Source organism: Dryobates pubescens, chromosome 3 (genome assembly GCF_014839835.1).
Source record: "Dryobates pubescens isolate bDryPub1 chromosome 3, bDryPub1.pri, whole genome shotgun sequence".
In the NCBI taxonomy this organism is placed as follows: Eukaryota; Metazoa; Chordata; class Aves; order Piciformes; family Picidae; genus Dryobates; species Dryobates pubescens.
In genome coordinates, this window is record NC_071614.1 from 47,735,680 (window position 1) to 47,755,062 (window position 19,383).

At 41.7% G+C, this 19,383-nt stretch overlaps 1 protein-coding gene across 6 annotated transcripts in view; it reads left to right on the forward strand.

Moving 5' to 3' along the window:
• MACROD2 (mono-ADP ribosylhydrolase 2) overlaps positions 1-19,383 on the forward strand; it is a 1,047,040-nt gene that overhangs the window by 207,963 nt on the left and 819,694 nt on the right. For all 6 annotated transcript variants that reach the window (XM_054180117.1, XM_054180116.1, XM_054180112.1 and 3 more), the window contains exon 4: positions 9,611-9,640. In XM_054180117.1, coding sequence (XP_054036092.1) covers positions 9,611-9,640 — 30 coding nt within the window. The remainder of the gene's footprint in view (positions 1-9,610; positions 9,641-19,383) is intronic.

Consider the following 19,383-nt stretch of genomic DNA (forward strand, 5'->3'; position numbering starts at 1 on the left):
CATCCTGGCCTGCATCAGGAACAGTGTGGCCAGCAGGAGCAGGGAGGTCATTCTGCCCCTGTACACTGCACTGGTTAGGCTGCACCTCGAGTCCTGTGTCCAGTTCTGGGCCCCTCAGTTTAGGAAGGAGGTTGACTTGCTGGAACGAGTCCAGAGAAGAGCAACAAAGTTGGTGAGGGGTTTGGAACACAAGCCCTATGAGGAGAGGCTGAGGGAGCTGGGGTTGCTTAGCCTGGAGAAGAGGAGACTCAGGGGAGACCTTATTGCTCTCTACAACTACCTGAAGGGAGGTTGTAGACAGACGGATGTTGGTCTCTTCTCCCAGGCAGCCAGTACCAGAACAAGAGGACACAGTCACAGGCTGTGCCAGGGGAGGTTCAGGCTAGATGTTAGGAAAAAGTTCTATACAGAAAGAGTGATTGCCCATTGGAATGGGCTGCCTGGGGAGGTGGTGGAGTCGCCATCATTGGAGGTTTTCAGGAGGAGACTTGATGGGGTGCTTGGTGCCGTGGGTTAGTTGTTTGGGTGGTGTTTGATTGGTTGATGGGTTGGACGCGATGATCTTGAAGGTCTCTTCCAACCTGGTTTATTCTGTGTATTCTATGTATTTATATGTATGTATTTGTTCTCTACACAGAATTTCGAGGGGAGGGGGGAACAGAGTAATGGGTTGTATGATGAGTAAGCCACAAAGCCATTATATTAGTTGCACATACAAAAGCTGTACTTCTAATTGCACAATACTGTGGCAATGCCAGCGACAAGCAGTGTGAGCAATCTGGCAGTGCAGGCCTAGAGCCTGACAAGGTGATAGGCCATGCTCAGCATAAGTGCAGAGCCAGCGAGCAGTGTACCAAAACAGTGCTGTCTTGCAGCATGTAACTAAAACAAGACACTGGTAGCTATAAACATAGCAAGTTATCTTGGGACAACAGGTCATGCACCTGCATCAACAAACCTTGCGTGTCATTAGTAGTTGGACCAATAATCTATAATAGTGTGATGTGTGGTCACTCATAGGGAACCAATGAGTCCATGCCAACAAAGCACCCCGAGTTTATATAAGTTGTAGAAGTTCCCTTGCTACGCACATCTGCCTTTCCTATCCCTTATTCTTCCATGCTTTACTTTACTGTGCTATACTCTCACCATAGGCCTGTACCATAGGCCAGCAATACTGGAACAATAAAGGAACAATACTTGATCGTATTGGTCAGCTGTACTGATTCCAATCTCCATCCCATTACAATACCTTCTGTTAGATTCAGTAACAGCAAAAAAGTTAAGACATGGAAAATTTGGTCCCCTTCTTTTGTCTCCCACGTCATCTGTTTTGCTAATGCTGATGGGAACTTCATAGGGTGAACTATTTGGACTCTTTAGGTTGTGTTTCTAGACTTAGGTTTTTGGAAAGAGAGCTGGAAGTTGTTACATTTTACAAGCAATAAAATAATACTAAGGAGATATCCAGTTTATTTACAGAGAGTTTTTGTGGACAGGAGAGGAGGAGATTCCTTCATACATGGAAGCTCAGGCCTTTGAGTGTGTACCACAAATATGATGTGCTCTCAATCACCCATTAAAAGCAAGCAAACCCCAAACTACTGAGCTATACGCATAGGTGTCTTAGGTGTCTTCAGTAACAGAGCATGTCGGTCTTTGGCCGGTGTTGAGATTTGGCCAAGGAGCTGTGGCATGAAAGCTGGAGTGGGCAGACCAAGCTGTCCTCTGCAGGGAGTGGCCCACTGCCCTTGCAGTCAGGGTGCAGCTATTTATGCAAGCCTCCAACTCGTGTGCGAGCCAAAGGATTAAATCCTAGTTCGCCTCTATGCTTGTAGTCCAGAGGGGTGAAAGCCATTCACAGGTGTAGAGAGAAGCAACTCATTTGTGGAAATGTCCTTCACTCTAGAAAACAGTTAACTAAACTGCTGCTACCGATATTATGGAAGTGTTCCTGGTGTGCAGTTGCATGCTGGTTGTGGTCACAACCTTCATACTGAGTAAACACCTGAAGGCTGTGTTTACAGAAGGCATATAGGTGTCTGAAGATGCTAATAGTTTGCTCACTGCTGTGTCTAAACATTTTAGGTTGATCCTATTTTGTAGGCTGGGTGGTATTATTAGAATCTTATTAGAATAGAACTAACTAGGTTCAAAAAGACCTTTGAGATTGAGTCCAACCTATCATCCAACACCATCTAATCAAATAAACCATGGCACCAAGCACCCCATCCAGTCTCTTCTTAAACACCTCCAGTGATGATAACTCCACCACCTCCCTGGGCAGCACATTCCAGTGGCAAATCACTCTTTCTGGGAAGAATTTCTTCCTAGCATCCAGCCTCAACCTCTCCTGGTGCATCTTGAGACTGTGTCCTTTTGTTCTGGTGCTGGTTTCCAGGGAGAAGAGACCAACCCCCACCTGGCTACAGCCTCCCTTCAGGTAGTTGTAGACGGCAATAAGGTCTCCTCTGAGCCTCCTCTTCTCCAAGCTAAGCAACCCCAGCTCCCTCAGCCTCTCCTTACAGGGCTTGTGCTCCAGACCTCTCACCAGGTTTGTTGCCCTTCTCTGGACATGCTCCAGCAACTCAACATCTTTCCTAAACTGAGGGGCCCAGAACTGGACACAGGACTCAAGGTGTGGCCTAACCAGTGCTGAGTACAGGGGCACAATGACTTCCCTGCTCCTGCTGGCCACACTATTCCTGATACAGGCCAGGATGACATTGACCTTCCTGGCTGCCTGGGCACACTGCTGGCTCATGTTCAGCCTATCATCAACCAGTACCTCCAGGTCCCTCTCTACCTGGCTGCTCTCCAGTCACTCTGACCCCAGCCTGTAGCTCTGCATGGGGTTGTTGTGGCCAATGTGTAGAACCCAGCACTTGGATGTATAAAATCTCATGCCGTTGGACTCTGCCCATCTGTCTCTGCTTTGCATCATTAGGCACTTAAATGTCTTCTCAAATCTGGCCCAGTCTGTTATTATAATGTTATTTTACCTCTCCTGATTGCTATGGCTTCATGTGCAAGAAAGTGTTTTCAGTAAAGTTAATTACAGTGGTGACTATGCTGTAATATGTTGTGTATGGCAGCTTTTATTTACTAGATACAATTTGAAATGACTTCTCTATCTTTAAGCCTGGAGCTTTTTACTTTAAAGTACCAAAACACATTTATGTGTTAAAATGGTCGAATGTATGAGGTGCAGTTCTTAGCTTGCTCTTCTTTGTTCTGCTTTCTTGAGAAAAGATCAAACAAAATGCACTGACAGGTAAGGATGTCTCACAAAATATGTAGAAGAAATGTGTCTTCCTGTTTCATAAATTACTGCTACCCTGCTCACCAGCTGCCTGTTATGTTTTATTGATGAATAAAAATGGTGTCTGAGGCAATAGAATGTCTCACGTCTTACAGCACTGCCAGTTATAAAGATGTCTTCTTGAATAAATTTCACAATTAGAAAGTATTGACAAAAATATTTAATCTTTTTTACATCAAAATAAGCTTAAACATCTGCTGCCAAAGTCAGACAGTATCAAGTAATCTTTTAAAAGTATATTTTTATTATACTGACAGATGCATGGCTGCATGACATAGATGTCAATTTAAGTTACTAGTGCCATTAATACCTGACAAAGACATGCTCCCAGAAGAATTTACGTTTTAAAAACGCTGTCAGATGAGTATGTGCCAACAAAAAGGAACCAGAGTTATTCAACTGGGTTATTAACAAAGTTAAAAGCATGTTATCTCTAGAGACATCACAAAAATTGGTATTTGCATCTTTTCTATTTTCTAAATTCCACAGAAGTGACAGCAGAAAAATAAAGTGTCTGCAAAAGTCTGTTTAAGCAACCTGTACTTACATCCTTTTTCACTTTATATACCTTTTTGACTTAGAGCACAGAAATGTTTTCAGATTCATTGGAGGTTGTCTTCTTCTTCAGCATTCATTGTTTTTTCCACAAAGTTTCAAAGAATTCAGCTCCCTGCTAAGGACACCTTTGTAAAGAGAACATCGAGGAAAATGCTTAGACCTGTGCCAGAGTCTCAGGTCTTCCTATTCAGTCAAAAAAAGTTTGGAAAGCTATGAGAACTTAACTCATTAAGAAGTCTGAGAATTAACACATTCATATCCAGTTTGTATTTGTCAGATAAACTGGTATATTCGTTATTCAAATGTGTACATTTTCGTAACATTAGATTTTATTGTAGTTATTCCATGATGAGAAGCTGAAAGTACTTTAAATTCTTCCATTCCCATCTTTTATTTTTCCTTTGTTTTCTTCTTTTCCTCCCTTTTCTTCTTTTCCTCCCTCCCCACAGGTGTGTTTTGAAACACTCTTTTTTTTTTTTCTTCCCTTTCTTTTTTTTTTTCCTTTCTTTTTTTTTTCCCTTGGAGCAAAAGTAGAGTTTTCGGGGTAGACCAGACCAGCATTCATTGAGTTTGTTTAGCAGCACTGCTGTTTCTCTCTGTTAAAAAGCATCAAAGTTATTCCATTGAGGTGCCAAGGCATTTGAAATACTGAATTTCTGGCTGAATCTGGGGTCATAAACATCTCATTAAGGACTAAACTGTTATACTCAGCGATTAAAGAATGTTTTTTTCTTTTAAGTGAAATTTTTTTTGGAGTGGATTTTTTTCTTAGAGGTGAACCTGAACTTCATAGAAATGTCTCTTGCTGCTAGCTCTTCTAATGTATCTAATAAAAAGAAATCTAGAACTAAGGCTTGAAAGCCATATTACTACTTCGAGATATGTTTTGATTCTCAGTACTGAGGCAGACTGTGAGGGTGAGATCTGTCTCTCAACATGCAGAGTTCAAGACTTCTTTTAAAGTAGGGGTGATGCTTAACATCTCCTGTGCTGTGGTTTGTCTCATCCTGAAGCCGCTATTTAACATACACCAGAGGAAATGGTTCCCAGAAAAGCCTTCATAATTATTGTTATTATTAATAATAATAATAATAGAAGCCTATGTGCTGCTTCTTGCACGCCATCACCAAGTGAGATATTTTGCATGAGGTTTTATCAGTGTGTGTTATATTTCAGTTTTACAAGGGAGTACGTGGTCTGCTGACTGCCTGACCACTCTGTCTCATTGTTCCTTGTAGTATAAATGAGTACATATCAAAATAATATTTCTAAGTTTGTACTGTGAATAGATGTTCAGAATTAATGCCCAGGAATCTATTGTAGCATGTAGTTTAGAAGGAGGCAGGTGTAGAAGGGTTGTGCAGGTCAGCTTGAGAGGGGGAAACACGGGGAATGAAATGAGGCGCAAGAAGGTTTTACCTCACATGTCTTTGAAGCGCCCCTTGTGCTTGTTTTCTTTTACTGTTCTTTGCCTTGGTAACTTGGTAACAATTGAGTCTTTCCTCTTTCAACCCACCCCAAGTCTCCTATGATTTGAGTATCTTGTGCATCCTGGAATAGAGAAATAAGGAGGAGAGGTTAGTCATGATGCATTTACTGCTTGTCTACGAATGCTGTAAGCTACACTACTCACAGCTAGGCACACTCTGAGTTAGGTGGAGAAGTTGCGCATGTGCACAGTGTAGTGGTGCAGCCTTGGGGTTAATACTGACCGCATCAAGTTTGAAGGTTGAAAGCTCCCAGGGTCCCACCACTAAGGTTGCTCATACTACCCATAGTTGAACCTCTACAGCCCCATTCAAATTACTTTACAAGACTTGATCATTTGGGAGCACTAATGGACAAAATGCAGCTGTAGGTTAACACAGAGGGACTGAGAAAAGAGGCTGTGCTTGCTCCAACGTAATATGATGTGATTACAGCCATGGGGCTGTGCTGACCTCTCTGAATCCAGCTGAAAATCCTCAGCTCTGACTGGGAAACAGTATTTGTGAGGTGCTAAGTGACAAGTTAGTTCTTTAATGGTAAGACTTTCCTAAAGATGGAAGGAGAAGATATATTTTATTGAACCTTTCAGGTGCAGTCTGAAAAATCGGAAAATAAAAGTTATTTCTTTCTGAGTGACACATTATCTTGCTGGAAAGGATACCGTGGATATAATTCAGTCATGTTCTTTCCTGGCATCATAGAAAAATTGTTTGATTTGTCTTCTAGTATGCAAGCTTTTTTTTTTTTTTAAGTGCCTATGAATTATTGCTGCAATTTCAATAGCTGTAGTAGGTGCATTGCAGCCAAAAATCTATTTGAGCTGTTTTTGCTGTTTCTATAGAGAAGCGTGTGATACTGACTTATACTATGTGTTATTAACAAGTTTTGGAAAGTATGGGAAAGATGAACATTGTCAGGAAAACTGTATGAGATAAACATAATTCTGTGAGAAGGCATTGAATGAGAGTTTCCAGGGGGGATGTTGGCTGGGTATCAGAAGAAACTTTCTTTAGCAGTGGAAACTTTGGATACAGTGAGGTATAACAGGTCTTAGCTGTGTCTCCCAAGTCTCTCAAGCATAACTGAAATCCTGGACTGTCACATTTAAGAGCTAGAATGGCAATTGTAGGTGCTAGAAAGAATAAGCTTGAATAGCAGACTCATGGCAGGAGATGACATTTTATTATTTTTATTTTCTATGGTGATTTTTATCTCAGGAAAACTAATTTTACTGCAAGAAAGGTGATGTTAACTGTTACAGGAAGCCTTTGGAAGCTCTTGTGAAAATAGTGGGGCTGCTTTTAGTTGGTGTCATTCTTTAATAGTGAATTTCAGTGAGGGCAAGAGCAGGTAAATATAGAAAGACTGACATTCATTGGCACTCTGCAATATGTCTGCACACATGTATTACTACTATCATTGTATCTTTTTGGAAGAGAATTTATGTGTTACAATATTTGTACCCTACTAGAACTTTATAGGGGATAGCCAAGAGTCTAAAGCAGTCTTGTTACGCTATGTAAAAGCAAAATAACTGTGACAGTGATGTCCTAGCAACACAGTTGATTCATGGGCTACATGGAAGTTAAGACTCTTGAGTATTAATATAACAGTATGTGACAACCAAAAGGGAGGATTTGCACTGTCTTCTCCAAATTCGTCTGCCCCATCTTCTCTTTCCTAGCCGCACCATTCTGCTACTTGTGTATCTCTTCATGAGCTAGTTCACCTGAATGATGTCTCACAGATCTGAACTAAAAGGAATTGTGGTAGTTTTCAGCTGATTTACCAAGCTGCATTTGAAGGGAGAATGCAGATAAACACTTCTTTTAAATGGCTACAAACAGATTGGTTTTAGGAAAAAAAAAAGAAAAAAGATTATGTACCCCATTTTCCTCCATCTATACTTGCAGAGAACCAGACTTGGATCAGAAAGATCTTGGTCACAACAATTCATTCATTTAATTAGTGTAGAGGCAACTAGTCCTAGGATGGATGATTGTCCCTGTAGTTTGCAGTTTATTTCAATTTGATTTTGTCAGCTCTGCTAATGTCCTGGTTTTGCTGGAACAGAATCCCAGGCCGGCCATGAGCTGCAGGCCATTAGCAGTTCTTAGTCAGCACAGCTCACTGGAGGTGGGTCACAGGTGTATCCCATAGCATGAGCATCAGACTCAGTATAAATGAGAAAGTTTGCTGAGGAGAAGGGAGTCTCCTCTAGACAAAGAATAACACAGAGCTGTAGAAAGTTTGGATTCTGGAAAATAGCTGATTTATTCTGTGTGTCTTGCCACCTACCCTTGTCCTGAATCCGGAAAGGGATTGATCTCTTGCTTCTCCTCTACTTACCTGCTAGTGATTAGAAATACCTATATCTATCTTTTATATTCTTGCTTTTATACTGTGGTTTATCTATATTATGGTACAACAGGAATTTGCTTCTCCTACATCTAAAGGCTGACTGGTCTACTCAAGGCAGGCTTAGAAGGCTTTCCTTCTGTTTCTTCCTGGGCTGTGAAAGGAAAATGTTTAGCATTGCTCCAGTTGTGCTGGCTTAATTTAAAGGACCATCTTCTTATCACCATGCTCTGATTTCTTTTTTTTTTCCCACAAGCGATTTATCCATTTCTAGCATGGCTTGGATGGGAGCACACTGCGATGGGTTAGGAACTGGCTGGAGGGCCGAGCCCAGAGAGTGGTGGTGAATGGTGCCACAGCCAGCTGGCGGCCAGGCACCAGTGGTGTGCCCCAGGGATCAGTACTGGGTCTCATGCTCTTTAACATCTTTATTGATGATCTGGACGAGGGCATTGAGTCCATCATCAGTAAATTTGCTGATGACACCAAGCTGGGGGCAGGAGTTGATCTGCTGGAGGGTAGAGAGGCTCTGCAGAGGGACCTCGACAGGCTGGACAGATGGGCAGAGTCCAGCGGCATGAGATTGAACACATCCAAGTGCCGGGTTCTGCACATTGGCCACAACAACCCCATGCAGAGCTACAGGCTGGGGTCAGAGTGGCTGAGAGCAGTCAGGCAGAGAGGGACCTGGGGGTGCTGGTTGACAGTAGACTGAACATGAGCCTGCAGTGTGCCCAGGCAGCTAAGAGGGCCAATGGCATCCTGGCCTGCATCAGGAACAGTGTGGTCAGCAGGAGCAGAGAGGTCATTGTGCCCCTGTACACTGCACTGGTTAGGCTGCACCTCAAGTCCTGTGTCCAGTTCTGGGCCCTTCAGTTTAGGAAGGAGGTTGACTTGCTGGAACGAGTCCAGAGAAGAGCAACAAAGTTGGTGAGGGGTTTGGAACACAAGCCCTACGAGGAGAGGCTGAGGGAGCTGGGGTTGCTTAGCCTGGAGAAGAGGAGGCTCAGGGGAGACCTTATTGCTCTCTACAACTACCTGAAGGGAGGTTGTAGACAGACGGATGTTGGTCTCTTCTCCCAGGTGGCCAGTACCAGGACAAGAGGACACAGTCTCAGGCTGCGCCAGGGGAGGTTCAGGCTGGATGTTAGGAAAAAGTTCTATACAGAAAGAGTGATTGCACATTGGAATGGGCTGCCTGGGGAGGTGGTGGAGTCGCCATCACTGGAGGTTTTCAGGAGGAGACTTGATGGGGTGCTTGGTGCCATGGGTTAGTTGTTTAGGTGGTGTTGGATTGGTTGATGGGTTGGACGTGATGATCTTGAAGGTCTCTTCCAACCTGGTTTATTCTATGTATTCTATGTATTCTATGTTTGCAGTACAGAGGCAATTAAGCATACTGAGTGAAATCCCAACTTAATTGCATGCAGTGGTAAAACACCCTTTTGGTATCAATAGGGCCAAGGTTTCTCATTGTCATCGTCAAAGGTTTGGCATCACAGGAATCAAGGAGAGATAATCAAAAAGTTGCATCAAAGTCTGTTTAGGTTTCTCTAAAATGAAAGAGACTCCCTTCATTTGGTAATCTAAAAGGAATAATTTCAAGATTCTAGATACATAAGATATTTAATGTGTTAGTTTTAATAATTGTTATTACTGGTTTGGTTTTAAGCTTATGCAGTTAAGATGCTACAAAATAGTGCAGAGATAAGACTATGATTACAATATACATAAATGGTAATTTTTAACAACTAATGGTTTGGGATAAATGGAGAGTAGCAAAGGTACTGAAACAATGGGAAATGTCTTGTGAAACATCTGTTTTTTTCCAGTCTATGTTTAGGAAAATCAATGCTAATGATTCTCCTTTTGTTTTTCTTTTAGCTAATTCCAGCCTTCTTGGAGGTGGAGGAGGTGAGTCTTTGCATAATGCAAACTTATTTATTCATAAGTAAGTGTGAAATACATACTGAACAGGTTGTAAACTAATAGGTGGTAAGTTCAAAAGATAGAATAGTAAACTCATTAGATGAGAACTCACCAAAGTTGATACCAATTGGATGTCAAGAGGTAGGGTTTGTGACTGCTGCTGAATCTGGTTTCCCCTCTGCTTTAAACTGTATATAAAGATGACTGAAACACAAAGGAACTGAACTGCCTTATGCTGTGTGTAAATATTTAGCACTTTTAATTTACTTCAAGGGAACCTAGAATGCATATTAAATACACATCTCTGAAATAAATTATAGTTAATCAAAACAGAGTAAAATAATTTAAGTAAATTAATAAGTCTTTGCTTTCCTTTGGTTGGTTGTTTTGTTGTTGGGGTGGGTTGTTCTGGTTTTTTGTTGCTGTTGTTGTTTGGGTTTTTTTAAAACCCTGATGCTTACCACATTGTTCACCACAATACTCAAGTAGATTTCAAAAGAATTCTTTGGTGCATGTAAGAATCATAGAATCAAAAAGGTTGGAAAAGACCTCAAAGATCATCAAGTCCAACCTGTCACCCAAGATCTCATGACTACTAAACCATGACACCAAGTGCCACATCCTAACCCCTCTTAAACACCTCCAGGGATGATGACTCAACCACCTCCCTGGGCAGCCCATTCCAATGGCTAACAGCTCTCTCTGTGAAGAGCTTTCTCCTCTCCTTGAGCCTAAAATTCCCCTGGCGCAGCTTGAGACTGTGTCCTCTTGTTCTGGTGCTGGTTGCCTGGAAGAAGAGATACTACCAGCATGACTACCAGTAGTAAAGGTGCTCAAGTGCATATAATATGTATTGTTTACAAATGGATGCTGCCTTGCATTAATAGATCAATGCTATTTTGCTTTTTGTAGAGCTTTAGTGCTGTGGCCATAGAAGCTTACATGAGTGTAACAATTCAGGGAAAAATATCCACAAAGAGCCTGATCTATTTTCTGTGACTTCTCCTGCCTCCCAGAAGGAAGCAAAAGAGTTCAGTTCTGTAAATTTCATAATGCAGGAGTGGTATAGGCAGGCAAGAATCTTCCTTCCTGGCCAAAGTTAAAAGGATTTGATGATCAGAGCTTACATATGTAAGGATAAAGAAAAGGGCTCTGCAAAAAGACAGAAGATTGCGGTTGATTGTGAGGCCTGAGGACAAGTTGTCAAATCTATTGTTTTAGCAGCCTTAGATGAACAGGCAGAGCCTTTATTTGTGGACCTTGAAAAAGTGCTCAACACCTGCACCCACGTATCTAAATAAAACTGTTCATGTTTCTCAGCTGTGTGTCTGGACATTAAACTATCGGGAAGCCTTACCTGGTTGGTAATCCTGTTGGATTAACCTGTTTCTTTTAATTCAAGGTGGTTGTTTGCAGTATACTGAATTTTTCTTTGTTTTAAAGATAATCCTTTAGGAGGTAATCCTTTGCTAACTGTTCATGTATGGAGCACTTTGCATACCTCTTCTCCAGTATTTGCTTGCAGGGGATAATGTCAAAAAAACCCCACAACCATAAACCAATGCAAATGTTCAAATTCCAATCAGGTTCCCAGAGCAGTGATGCTGCTGAAAGGATTATCTTTTTAAATTCCCCCCCAACTGACTTTCCACAGTATTTTTTCAGCTGGACCACACTTCAGAAGTTGATTACTTTTACTTCCAGATAACATGGCTCCTCCCCTCTAGCACATGGTATGATCTCCAGTATGGGTCAAGTTGGTATTTTTCCTATATTATGTGTTAAAAGTGGGGAATTTTCATTCACATTTACTTTATTGGCTATTAAAAACATCTCTGTTCCCCCTTCCTGCCCTCTTGGGGCAGGCTGAGGTGAGGGCCATACATGAGGCAGCATGCCGCTGCACCTTCTCTTCTGCCTCTCCCCCTCCCCTCCCTCTTGCTGCTCTGCTCTCCTTTTGGGCTGTTCCTGCCATTTCTTCAACAATCTTCCTCACTGGCATTGGGAGCTCCTGTGGCAGGTTGAGTTTTGGCTCACAGTGGCATTGGGAGCTCCTGGCATTGGGAGCTCCTGTGGCAGGTTGAGTTTTGGCTCACAGTGGCATTGGGAGCTCCTGGCATTGGGAGCTCCTGTGGCAGGCTGAGTTTTGGCACACAGTGGCATTGGGAGCTCCTGGCATTGGGAGCTCCTGTGGCAGGCTGAGTTTTGGCACACAGTGGCATTGGGAGCTCCTGGCATTGGGAGCTCCTGTGGCAGGCTGAGTTTTGGCACACAGTGGCATTGGGAGCTCCTGGCATTGGGAGCTCCTGTGGCAGGCTGAGTTTTGGCACACAGTGGCATTGGGAGCTCCTGGCATTGGGAGCTCCTGTGGCAGGCTGAGTTTTGGCACACAGTGGGTCCGTTGTGGAATCGGCTGCAACTGGCTGTGGGCAGCACCAGGCAGCCCTGACAGCCTCGTGTAGAGGATATGTCCCTGCAGGCCCCATGGCCAAAACCCTGCAAAACACAGTCCCACGTGCTTTTATCTCCTGTCAAAGGATAACAGTGTAGCCCCTTGCTTGTGATGCAAAATATGCTAAAATATTACTCATTTATGGCTTAGAGTTTGACTGCTGATGGTCAAGAGCCTGCGTATGTGCTCTGGAGGTGCTGCTATCAGGCAGGGTGGTGGAAGTGTCTTTTGAGGGAAAATCCTGAGAATTTAATTCCCAAAGTAATCCCAAGTTTGGGTAGTCACTGTGGAGTGTCTGTGGCTCTGTCCTTGGGCACATTTATTGGCCATGCCCTTTTGGAGAAGGGAAGGTCACAGGACTCAACGCTAGCTTGCATATCCCAGGAGAGCACAAGATGGAGGCATCCCTGTGTGACCTACCTGCCTGCCACAGGCAGAAGAAGCCCAAAGTTCCTTCCTCTTGGAAAAATGACTTCTTACTGGCAATCTTTGCAGAACCCTTTCCAGTCGAATGGGTTTGGATTTTAAATTCTGGATATAGTTTTCCTTTTTCCAGAAGGAATGGCAGCAGCGCTCTGCAAGTAATATTGGTAGTGAATTACTGAAACGATTGTATTTGTAAACACCAAAACTGCCTTTTGTTTGCAGATGCTGAATATTTATGATAAGGCATAATACCAGCATAGTTTCTCCAATAAAGACGTTTGCATCTCTTCAGTAAGGCTCATTAACTTAATCCCTCTGTCACTTCTGGGGATATCAATATATAGCTTACCATTACAGAAAACGGAAACCAGAAGTTTCAACTTGACCAAGTTTGTGCAACAGGTTTTGTGATTTTTGAGCTGTTCTGTGTTTGAAATCTTTCCAGAACTGAAACCATTAGATGGAAATAGTTGTTTGAACACACCGATATAGTCAATATATATGTTGAAACTATCCCCTGGTGAACTGTTGAGGAACCTGAGAGGGTGACATTGTGGGTAAACACAGCACACTCCGTTGTAAGTTTAGATGCTCGTGGTTTTGGGCAGCTACTTATCATCCCTGTGTCACCTCAGAGGCACATCAGAACATTTATACACTTTAATTTCCAGAGCCAGAGTAATGTTTTTTTTTTTTTCCCCTTACATTCTCCATTTAAATACTGCCTATTCGTTTTCATGGCCATTTAGAATGAAGAGATAAAAGCACAGAAGATACCAGAAACAATTTTTCACAGAACTGTTTAATCGTAAAATCGAGAAACCCACAATAGAGTCTTAGAAGAATCTTTAGTTAAATATAGATGTTAGAGGTTTCTTTCTACTTTTCAAATAACTCTGAAGCCTCCAGGATTTCATTATGAGTTTGGTGAGTGAGCCTTTCTTTCCTTTTTCATTCTTTACTGTTTTTAATAATTGATTTTTAATTAGGAGGCATATTTCACTTTCAGGTCTGGGTTTATCACACATTCAGCATCTCACCACTCCTATTAACTTGCACGGAGTGTTATGACTTATTTGTGCATCATGTATTTGTTCCGTGATGCTCCACAGTGCAAAGGTGAAAATTGTTACATGCATCTGGAATGGGGGAGAAAAAACATTTGATATTTTTAGAAAAATGATCCCTTCTAAAAAATGTATCAGGAAGTTTTGGCTGTGGAGAACTCAAAACACCTTCTCTTGCATGGCAATTTTTTTCCCTGTTAAAGCTGAGCAAGCACGAACTGAGATTTTTCCTCCTAACTGCCTTACAGGTTTTGATAGTCTGTGGGTATTTTTTGAGTTTTGTGCCCCACAGTCCTCATCTTGTTTTCAGTTATTTTTCCTTGGGATTAATTTTTCCTTCATTTGCTGACTGTAATCAAGTTCTTATTGCATGCTAATTTCTAGATTGGCTTACTTTATTTGACCTTGACTTAAGGGTGTATTTAAAATATCAAGATAGGGATATCTTTCCCCCCTAAGCTATTGTTGCCTATAATAGAAGTGGGAAAGTAAACGTTTAGTGTGTACTGTTGTAAACATAATTTTTATCTCTGTACTTAAAAATGTTGGTTTTTTTCTTCAAAAACTAAAGAGAAGGCAGGTTATATGTGTAGTCTTTTGTAATTGTTACTCAGAAAGATCTGTCTGCTTATCTGTTTCTCTCCATCTCTCTCATTCACTTTTGGCTTTTCTAGGATTTTTGCTGGCATGGAAAAATCTAATTCCTACATAGCCATAATTATGTTAGGATATTATAAATGTAGACCAGACCTCCTTCTCCAGTCTGCCAAGATGCGGTCTGTAGGCATGTCATTCTAAGCAGCTGTTGTGGCATGGAGAGCTTGCGTTCATGTGATCACAGCAGGGAACTGGGTTTCTCTCTGCATTATTGGGTTGACTCCATTTTGAAAGGAGGCTTTGCTTGCTGCCTTTGTTTGCCTTTACATCTGTGTTAAATTAAAATAGTGGCAAAAAAATGTGTTTTCTTCTGCTAGAAAGAAATTACCACAGGCTGACTTCTATCCTGGAACACAGCTTCAGCAGGAGGGAAGTGAGCTTTTCAATGACTCGAGTCTTTTGCTGAGCCTGAGCACAAAAACACATGATGCTGGACATAGACTGTGTACAAGGATCAGTTTGCCCTTCAAAATGCAAGCAGCTATGTTCACCTATGAGCAAGCATCTAGCTCTACATCAGCCCAGTGGGCTCTCAAAGATACAGATGTGGATCTGGATGGGGTTGAATGTCACTTCCATAGAATGGTTTGTGTTGGACCTTGTCAGGGACATCTTCCTTTAGACCGGACTGCTCAAAGCCCCATCCAACCTGGCCTTCAGCAACCTGTTCCAATGGCTCATCACTCTTAAAATGAAGAACTTCTTATCAGATCTGTATTTACCCTCTTTTCAATTTTAATCTATTATCCCCTGTCCTATCAATACATGCCCTTGTAAAAAGTTCCCCTCCAGCTTTCGTGTTGGCCTCCTTTAGGTACTGGAAGACTGCAACAAGGGTTCTCCAGGTCCTTCTCTTCAGGTTGCACAACTCCAATTCTCTTAACCTTTTTTCACAGAAATTTGTTAGGGGCAACTAAATATTACTAGATAGCAGTGTTTGAGCTTCTATGTTGTGCCACTTATGTCCAAATGGATTGTGGAGCTGTTTGTCTTCAGACATCGCTGTAGCAAGTGTGTAGCATAAACATCATGTCTGCTGCCAATGCTATAGCAATAGAGGTTATCTGCTGGTAGGGTGCTGCTGGAGTGTCACTGGTGTTTGCCAGCCACCATGACTGTTTGACAATTAATTGCAGGCTAATGAGTTATTAGTGAGTAGTCAGTCAGCAGTGGCAGGAAGGGATAGCTGATGAAAGTATCTTTTCTTCACAGGATGTTAGGGGTTGGAAAGGACTCCCAGAGATCGAATTCAAGCCCTCTTGCCAGTGCAGGGCCATAGAATCTACTAGAATCTAGTGCAGGTCTCACAGGAATGCATCTAGATAGGTCTTGAAAGTTTTCAGAGAAGGAGACTCCACAACCTCTCTAGGGACCCCATTCTAGTGCTCTGTGACTCTCACAGTAAAGAAGCTCCTTCTCATGTTGAGGTGGAACCTCCTGTTCTGTAGTTTATATCCATTGCCCCTTGTCCCATCACAAGGTGCAACTAAGAGCCCATCCCCTCCCTCTTGACACCTAGCCCTCAGATATTTATAAACATTTATTAAATCCCCTCTCAGTCTTCTCCAGACTAAAAAGCACCAGGTCTCTCAGCCTCTCCTCAAAGGGCATGTGCTCCAGTCCCTTAATCATCCTGGTAGCTCTCTGTGGGACTCTCTTCAGCAGATCACTGTCCATCTTGAACTAGGGAGCCCAAAACTGGATGCAATATTCCAGGTGAGGTTGCCTTCTAAACTACACTGGTGCAGTTTATTATTCCTTCCCAGATGCAGGACTCTGCACTTATCTTTGTTGAACCTCATTAAGTTCCTCTCTGTCCAGCTCTCAGGCTTTCCAAGTCTTGTTGAATGGCTGCACAGCCTTCAGGTGTATCAGCCAAGCCTCCCAGTTTGGTACTGTCAGCAAGCTTGCTGAGCACTCTTTCCCCTCATCAATGTTATTGATTAAGATGTTGAACAGGACCAGACCCAGCACTGATCGCTGGGGGACTCCACTAGTTACAGCTCTCCAGCTGGACTTGGCACCATTGACCACCAATCTTTGGACTCTATTTTGTAACCAGTTCCTAATCCATCTCACAGCCTGTTCTTCTATTCCATATTTCCTGAGCTTGCTCACAAGGATGTTATGGGAGACAGTGTCAAAAGCCTTAGTAAGGTCAAGGTAGACTACATCCACTGTCTCCCTGCATCTACCCATTCAGTTATGTCATCATAGAAGACTTCCCCTCAGTAAATCCATGCTGATTACTCCTTATCATCTTCTTCTCTTTTAAGTGCCTAAAGATGACCTTCAGAATGAGCCACTCCATCATTTTTCCAAGGATGGAGGTGAGGCTCACTGGTCTATAGTTTCCTGGAACCTCTTTCTTGCCCTTTTTGAAGACTGGAGTGACATTGGCTCTCCTGCAGTCCTCAGGCACCTCTCCTGTCTGCCACAATTCTGCAAAACATGGTAGAGTCACGACATTAGCCAGCTCTCCCAACATTCTTGGGTACATCTCATCAGGGCTCATGGGCTTGTGTATATTCAGTTTATTCTTGACATCCTTCCTCTTGGCCAGGAACATGACTATGACTTCGGTACACTGCTAACCATATCCAACCATCTTCCAATAGTTAAATCTCTACCGGAAAAGGAGGTTTTATGCTGAATAGTAACTTGACATGAATTTGCACTGCAAATGAATATTCATGACACAAGTGAAAGTTGTACAAGAGAAAATAGGAGGCAGGAATGAGACAACTTGCAAAGCACTCCACAGCCATATAAAAGGAGTAGACTTTAAATGTTAGACAGGCACTGTGCTAACCCATTCAGGATGTGTAACAGGAAAAAGACAAGCCTGTTTTATCCCAAAGGAGAATGAGATGCTCTTTGTTTGGGATTTCACAGGGCTTGGTCTTGATATTTACATAATTTAAATGCAAGTGAAGCAAGGGTTTAAATTCAAAGTTCAAATTTGTGCATGACGTGCACATAACATGAATGCATCCCTTGAGAGGAGAAAAAAAGAGTTTGGGAAAGGAGCACTGACAGGATTCTTTCATCAAGAAAACAACCATTATTATTTTGTAAATTTTTTTATGTCAGTCTGTTGGCATATTCTTGTATCATGTCAAATGCATTTGTCAGATTGGGGTGTGCTTGCAACAAATGGCTTCATGGAATAAATGTGCTTCATCTGGGAGTTCAGCTAGCTTCAAAAGCTTTCAGTTGCTTTGTACCCTGCATCATCATATCTTAGGTATTTAGATAATAGCTATAAAGGGCCAAAGATTTTCCTAGTGAATAATGATCATGTAGACAAACTGATAATTTAAAGGCAAATGGTCATTTACCTTTGTAGCTAATTAATCCCTTTCTGCAGGAAGATTGCTGTGGCAATTCTATAGGGTTGTTAGTGTTTTATCTCTTTTTTTACTATTTGCATGCTGTGCTTTTCATCTCTGTAAATAGAGTGGGTTTGAGAGGGCTGTAGCCACCAGTTCCCCCACTGTGACAGTACATCAGCCAATTAAAAATGTAATATTTATGCATGTATATATTACTTTTTCGTGATGCTGTAACACTAGTTCCATTGGTAGCCCTGTAGCTCATGGTAGACTGGAAGATGTTTGATTCAGCCCAAAATCTTTAGTATTTATGAGCTTTGTGTTAGCTGGGATCAAAGCAAAGAGATTTCTCTGTAATTTAATTGTTTTTATAGATTTTTTTTTTCCCCCCAAACTTCCTCTGTAAGCGAAGTCTTTCTGTACAGGTCAGTTACTCTTGACATGTTTTCTCTTTCTTCAGCCTGTGTGTGTTTTTTGACTTCTGTTACTGCAGTGGCTATTTCCATGTAAGTTTTAGTTCACCTTATTCTCATTTTCCAGTGCATCTAGAGATATAATTATAGCAGCTCTATAAATAAGTAAGCATAGTTTGATTCAAATGACCCTGTAAACTGCTGTGAATGTATTTAAAACATGTTCTCTATTCTAGGTTCTTTTTCATTGTTGTTTTTGCTTAAATATGATGTATATTTTAAGGTATGCTTTTTTGCTGTTGTTGTTGGGTTTGTGTGGTGGTTTTTTTTTCCCCTTCTCCAGTCTTTTTATACATTCCTATAGGTAGTAATCATAAACAGGAAGTCTCTGGATTGATTTTAAGTATTTCTTAGTTGTTGCCTAATTGTATCCTGTTAATTACACTTTCTCAGCAGTTACTTTAAAAAAACATAATCTATGTTTTGCTATTTACAGGAACTGATACAGGCATGTGATCAGGTGTTAAGTTTCAAATGTGCACATGTAGTTGTTGATGCAGATAAAAGAATTTCTCTATCAAAGACTTCTTTAAAGTCCATGTTCAGCCTGTGGTTCTTTGAAGTCGTGTATATAAGCATAACTGTATGTTTTGGTCATGAAAATAATCCAAATTTAGTGTCTACTGCTGTCTTCAGCCTTTTCATTTAGCTGCCATGTTGACTTAATTAGGCATTAGAAGGTGATGTTTTGTTTTTCAATCATGAGTTCCTGAGTGCTGAGTCCACAGTGCTGTGAGCTTCCACTTAATTGTGAGGCCTTTTTCATTCTCAGACTGTCACACTGACTCTCCTTGTGTTACTCAGTTTTGTTATGAGGCAATTAGTGTTGTGTACCCACAATTAGACAGGTGAATGTACACATTTTCTGCCATGTATGTGACTTTCACGTAGAAGTTTATATATGTGTGTGTGTGTGTGTGTATGCATGTCATATATTTGTGAATGAATTTTGCAGGCTTTTCAGAAAGTCAGACATTGTGTGTGCCTAATATATAAAAATATGGCATTAATTTTGTTAGAGTGGGAAAGACCTGTAGTTCATCAGTATTGAAATGGTAAGGTATTCTTCATAAAGATCCAAGCCCAAAAGGCAAGCAGTTGTGTAAGGAATGCATTTTCCCCCTGCTTTCCCCCTGTCTGTGGGACAGACCTGCAAATCAGGATGAGATCACAAACCTTCCTTAATCCACAGATATCACATGATGTGTAAGGGAATTTATGGTGTTTGTTAGGTGAATTGGATGTACAGTCTGAAATGTTGAATGCTTTTTCCATGTACAGACAAACGTTTGTATGTCTTGCATGTATGTCCTATATG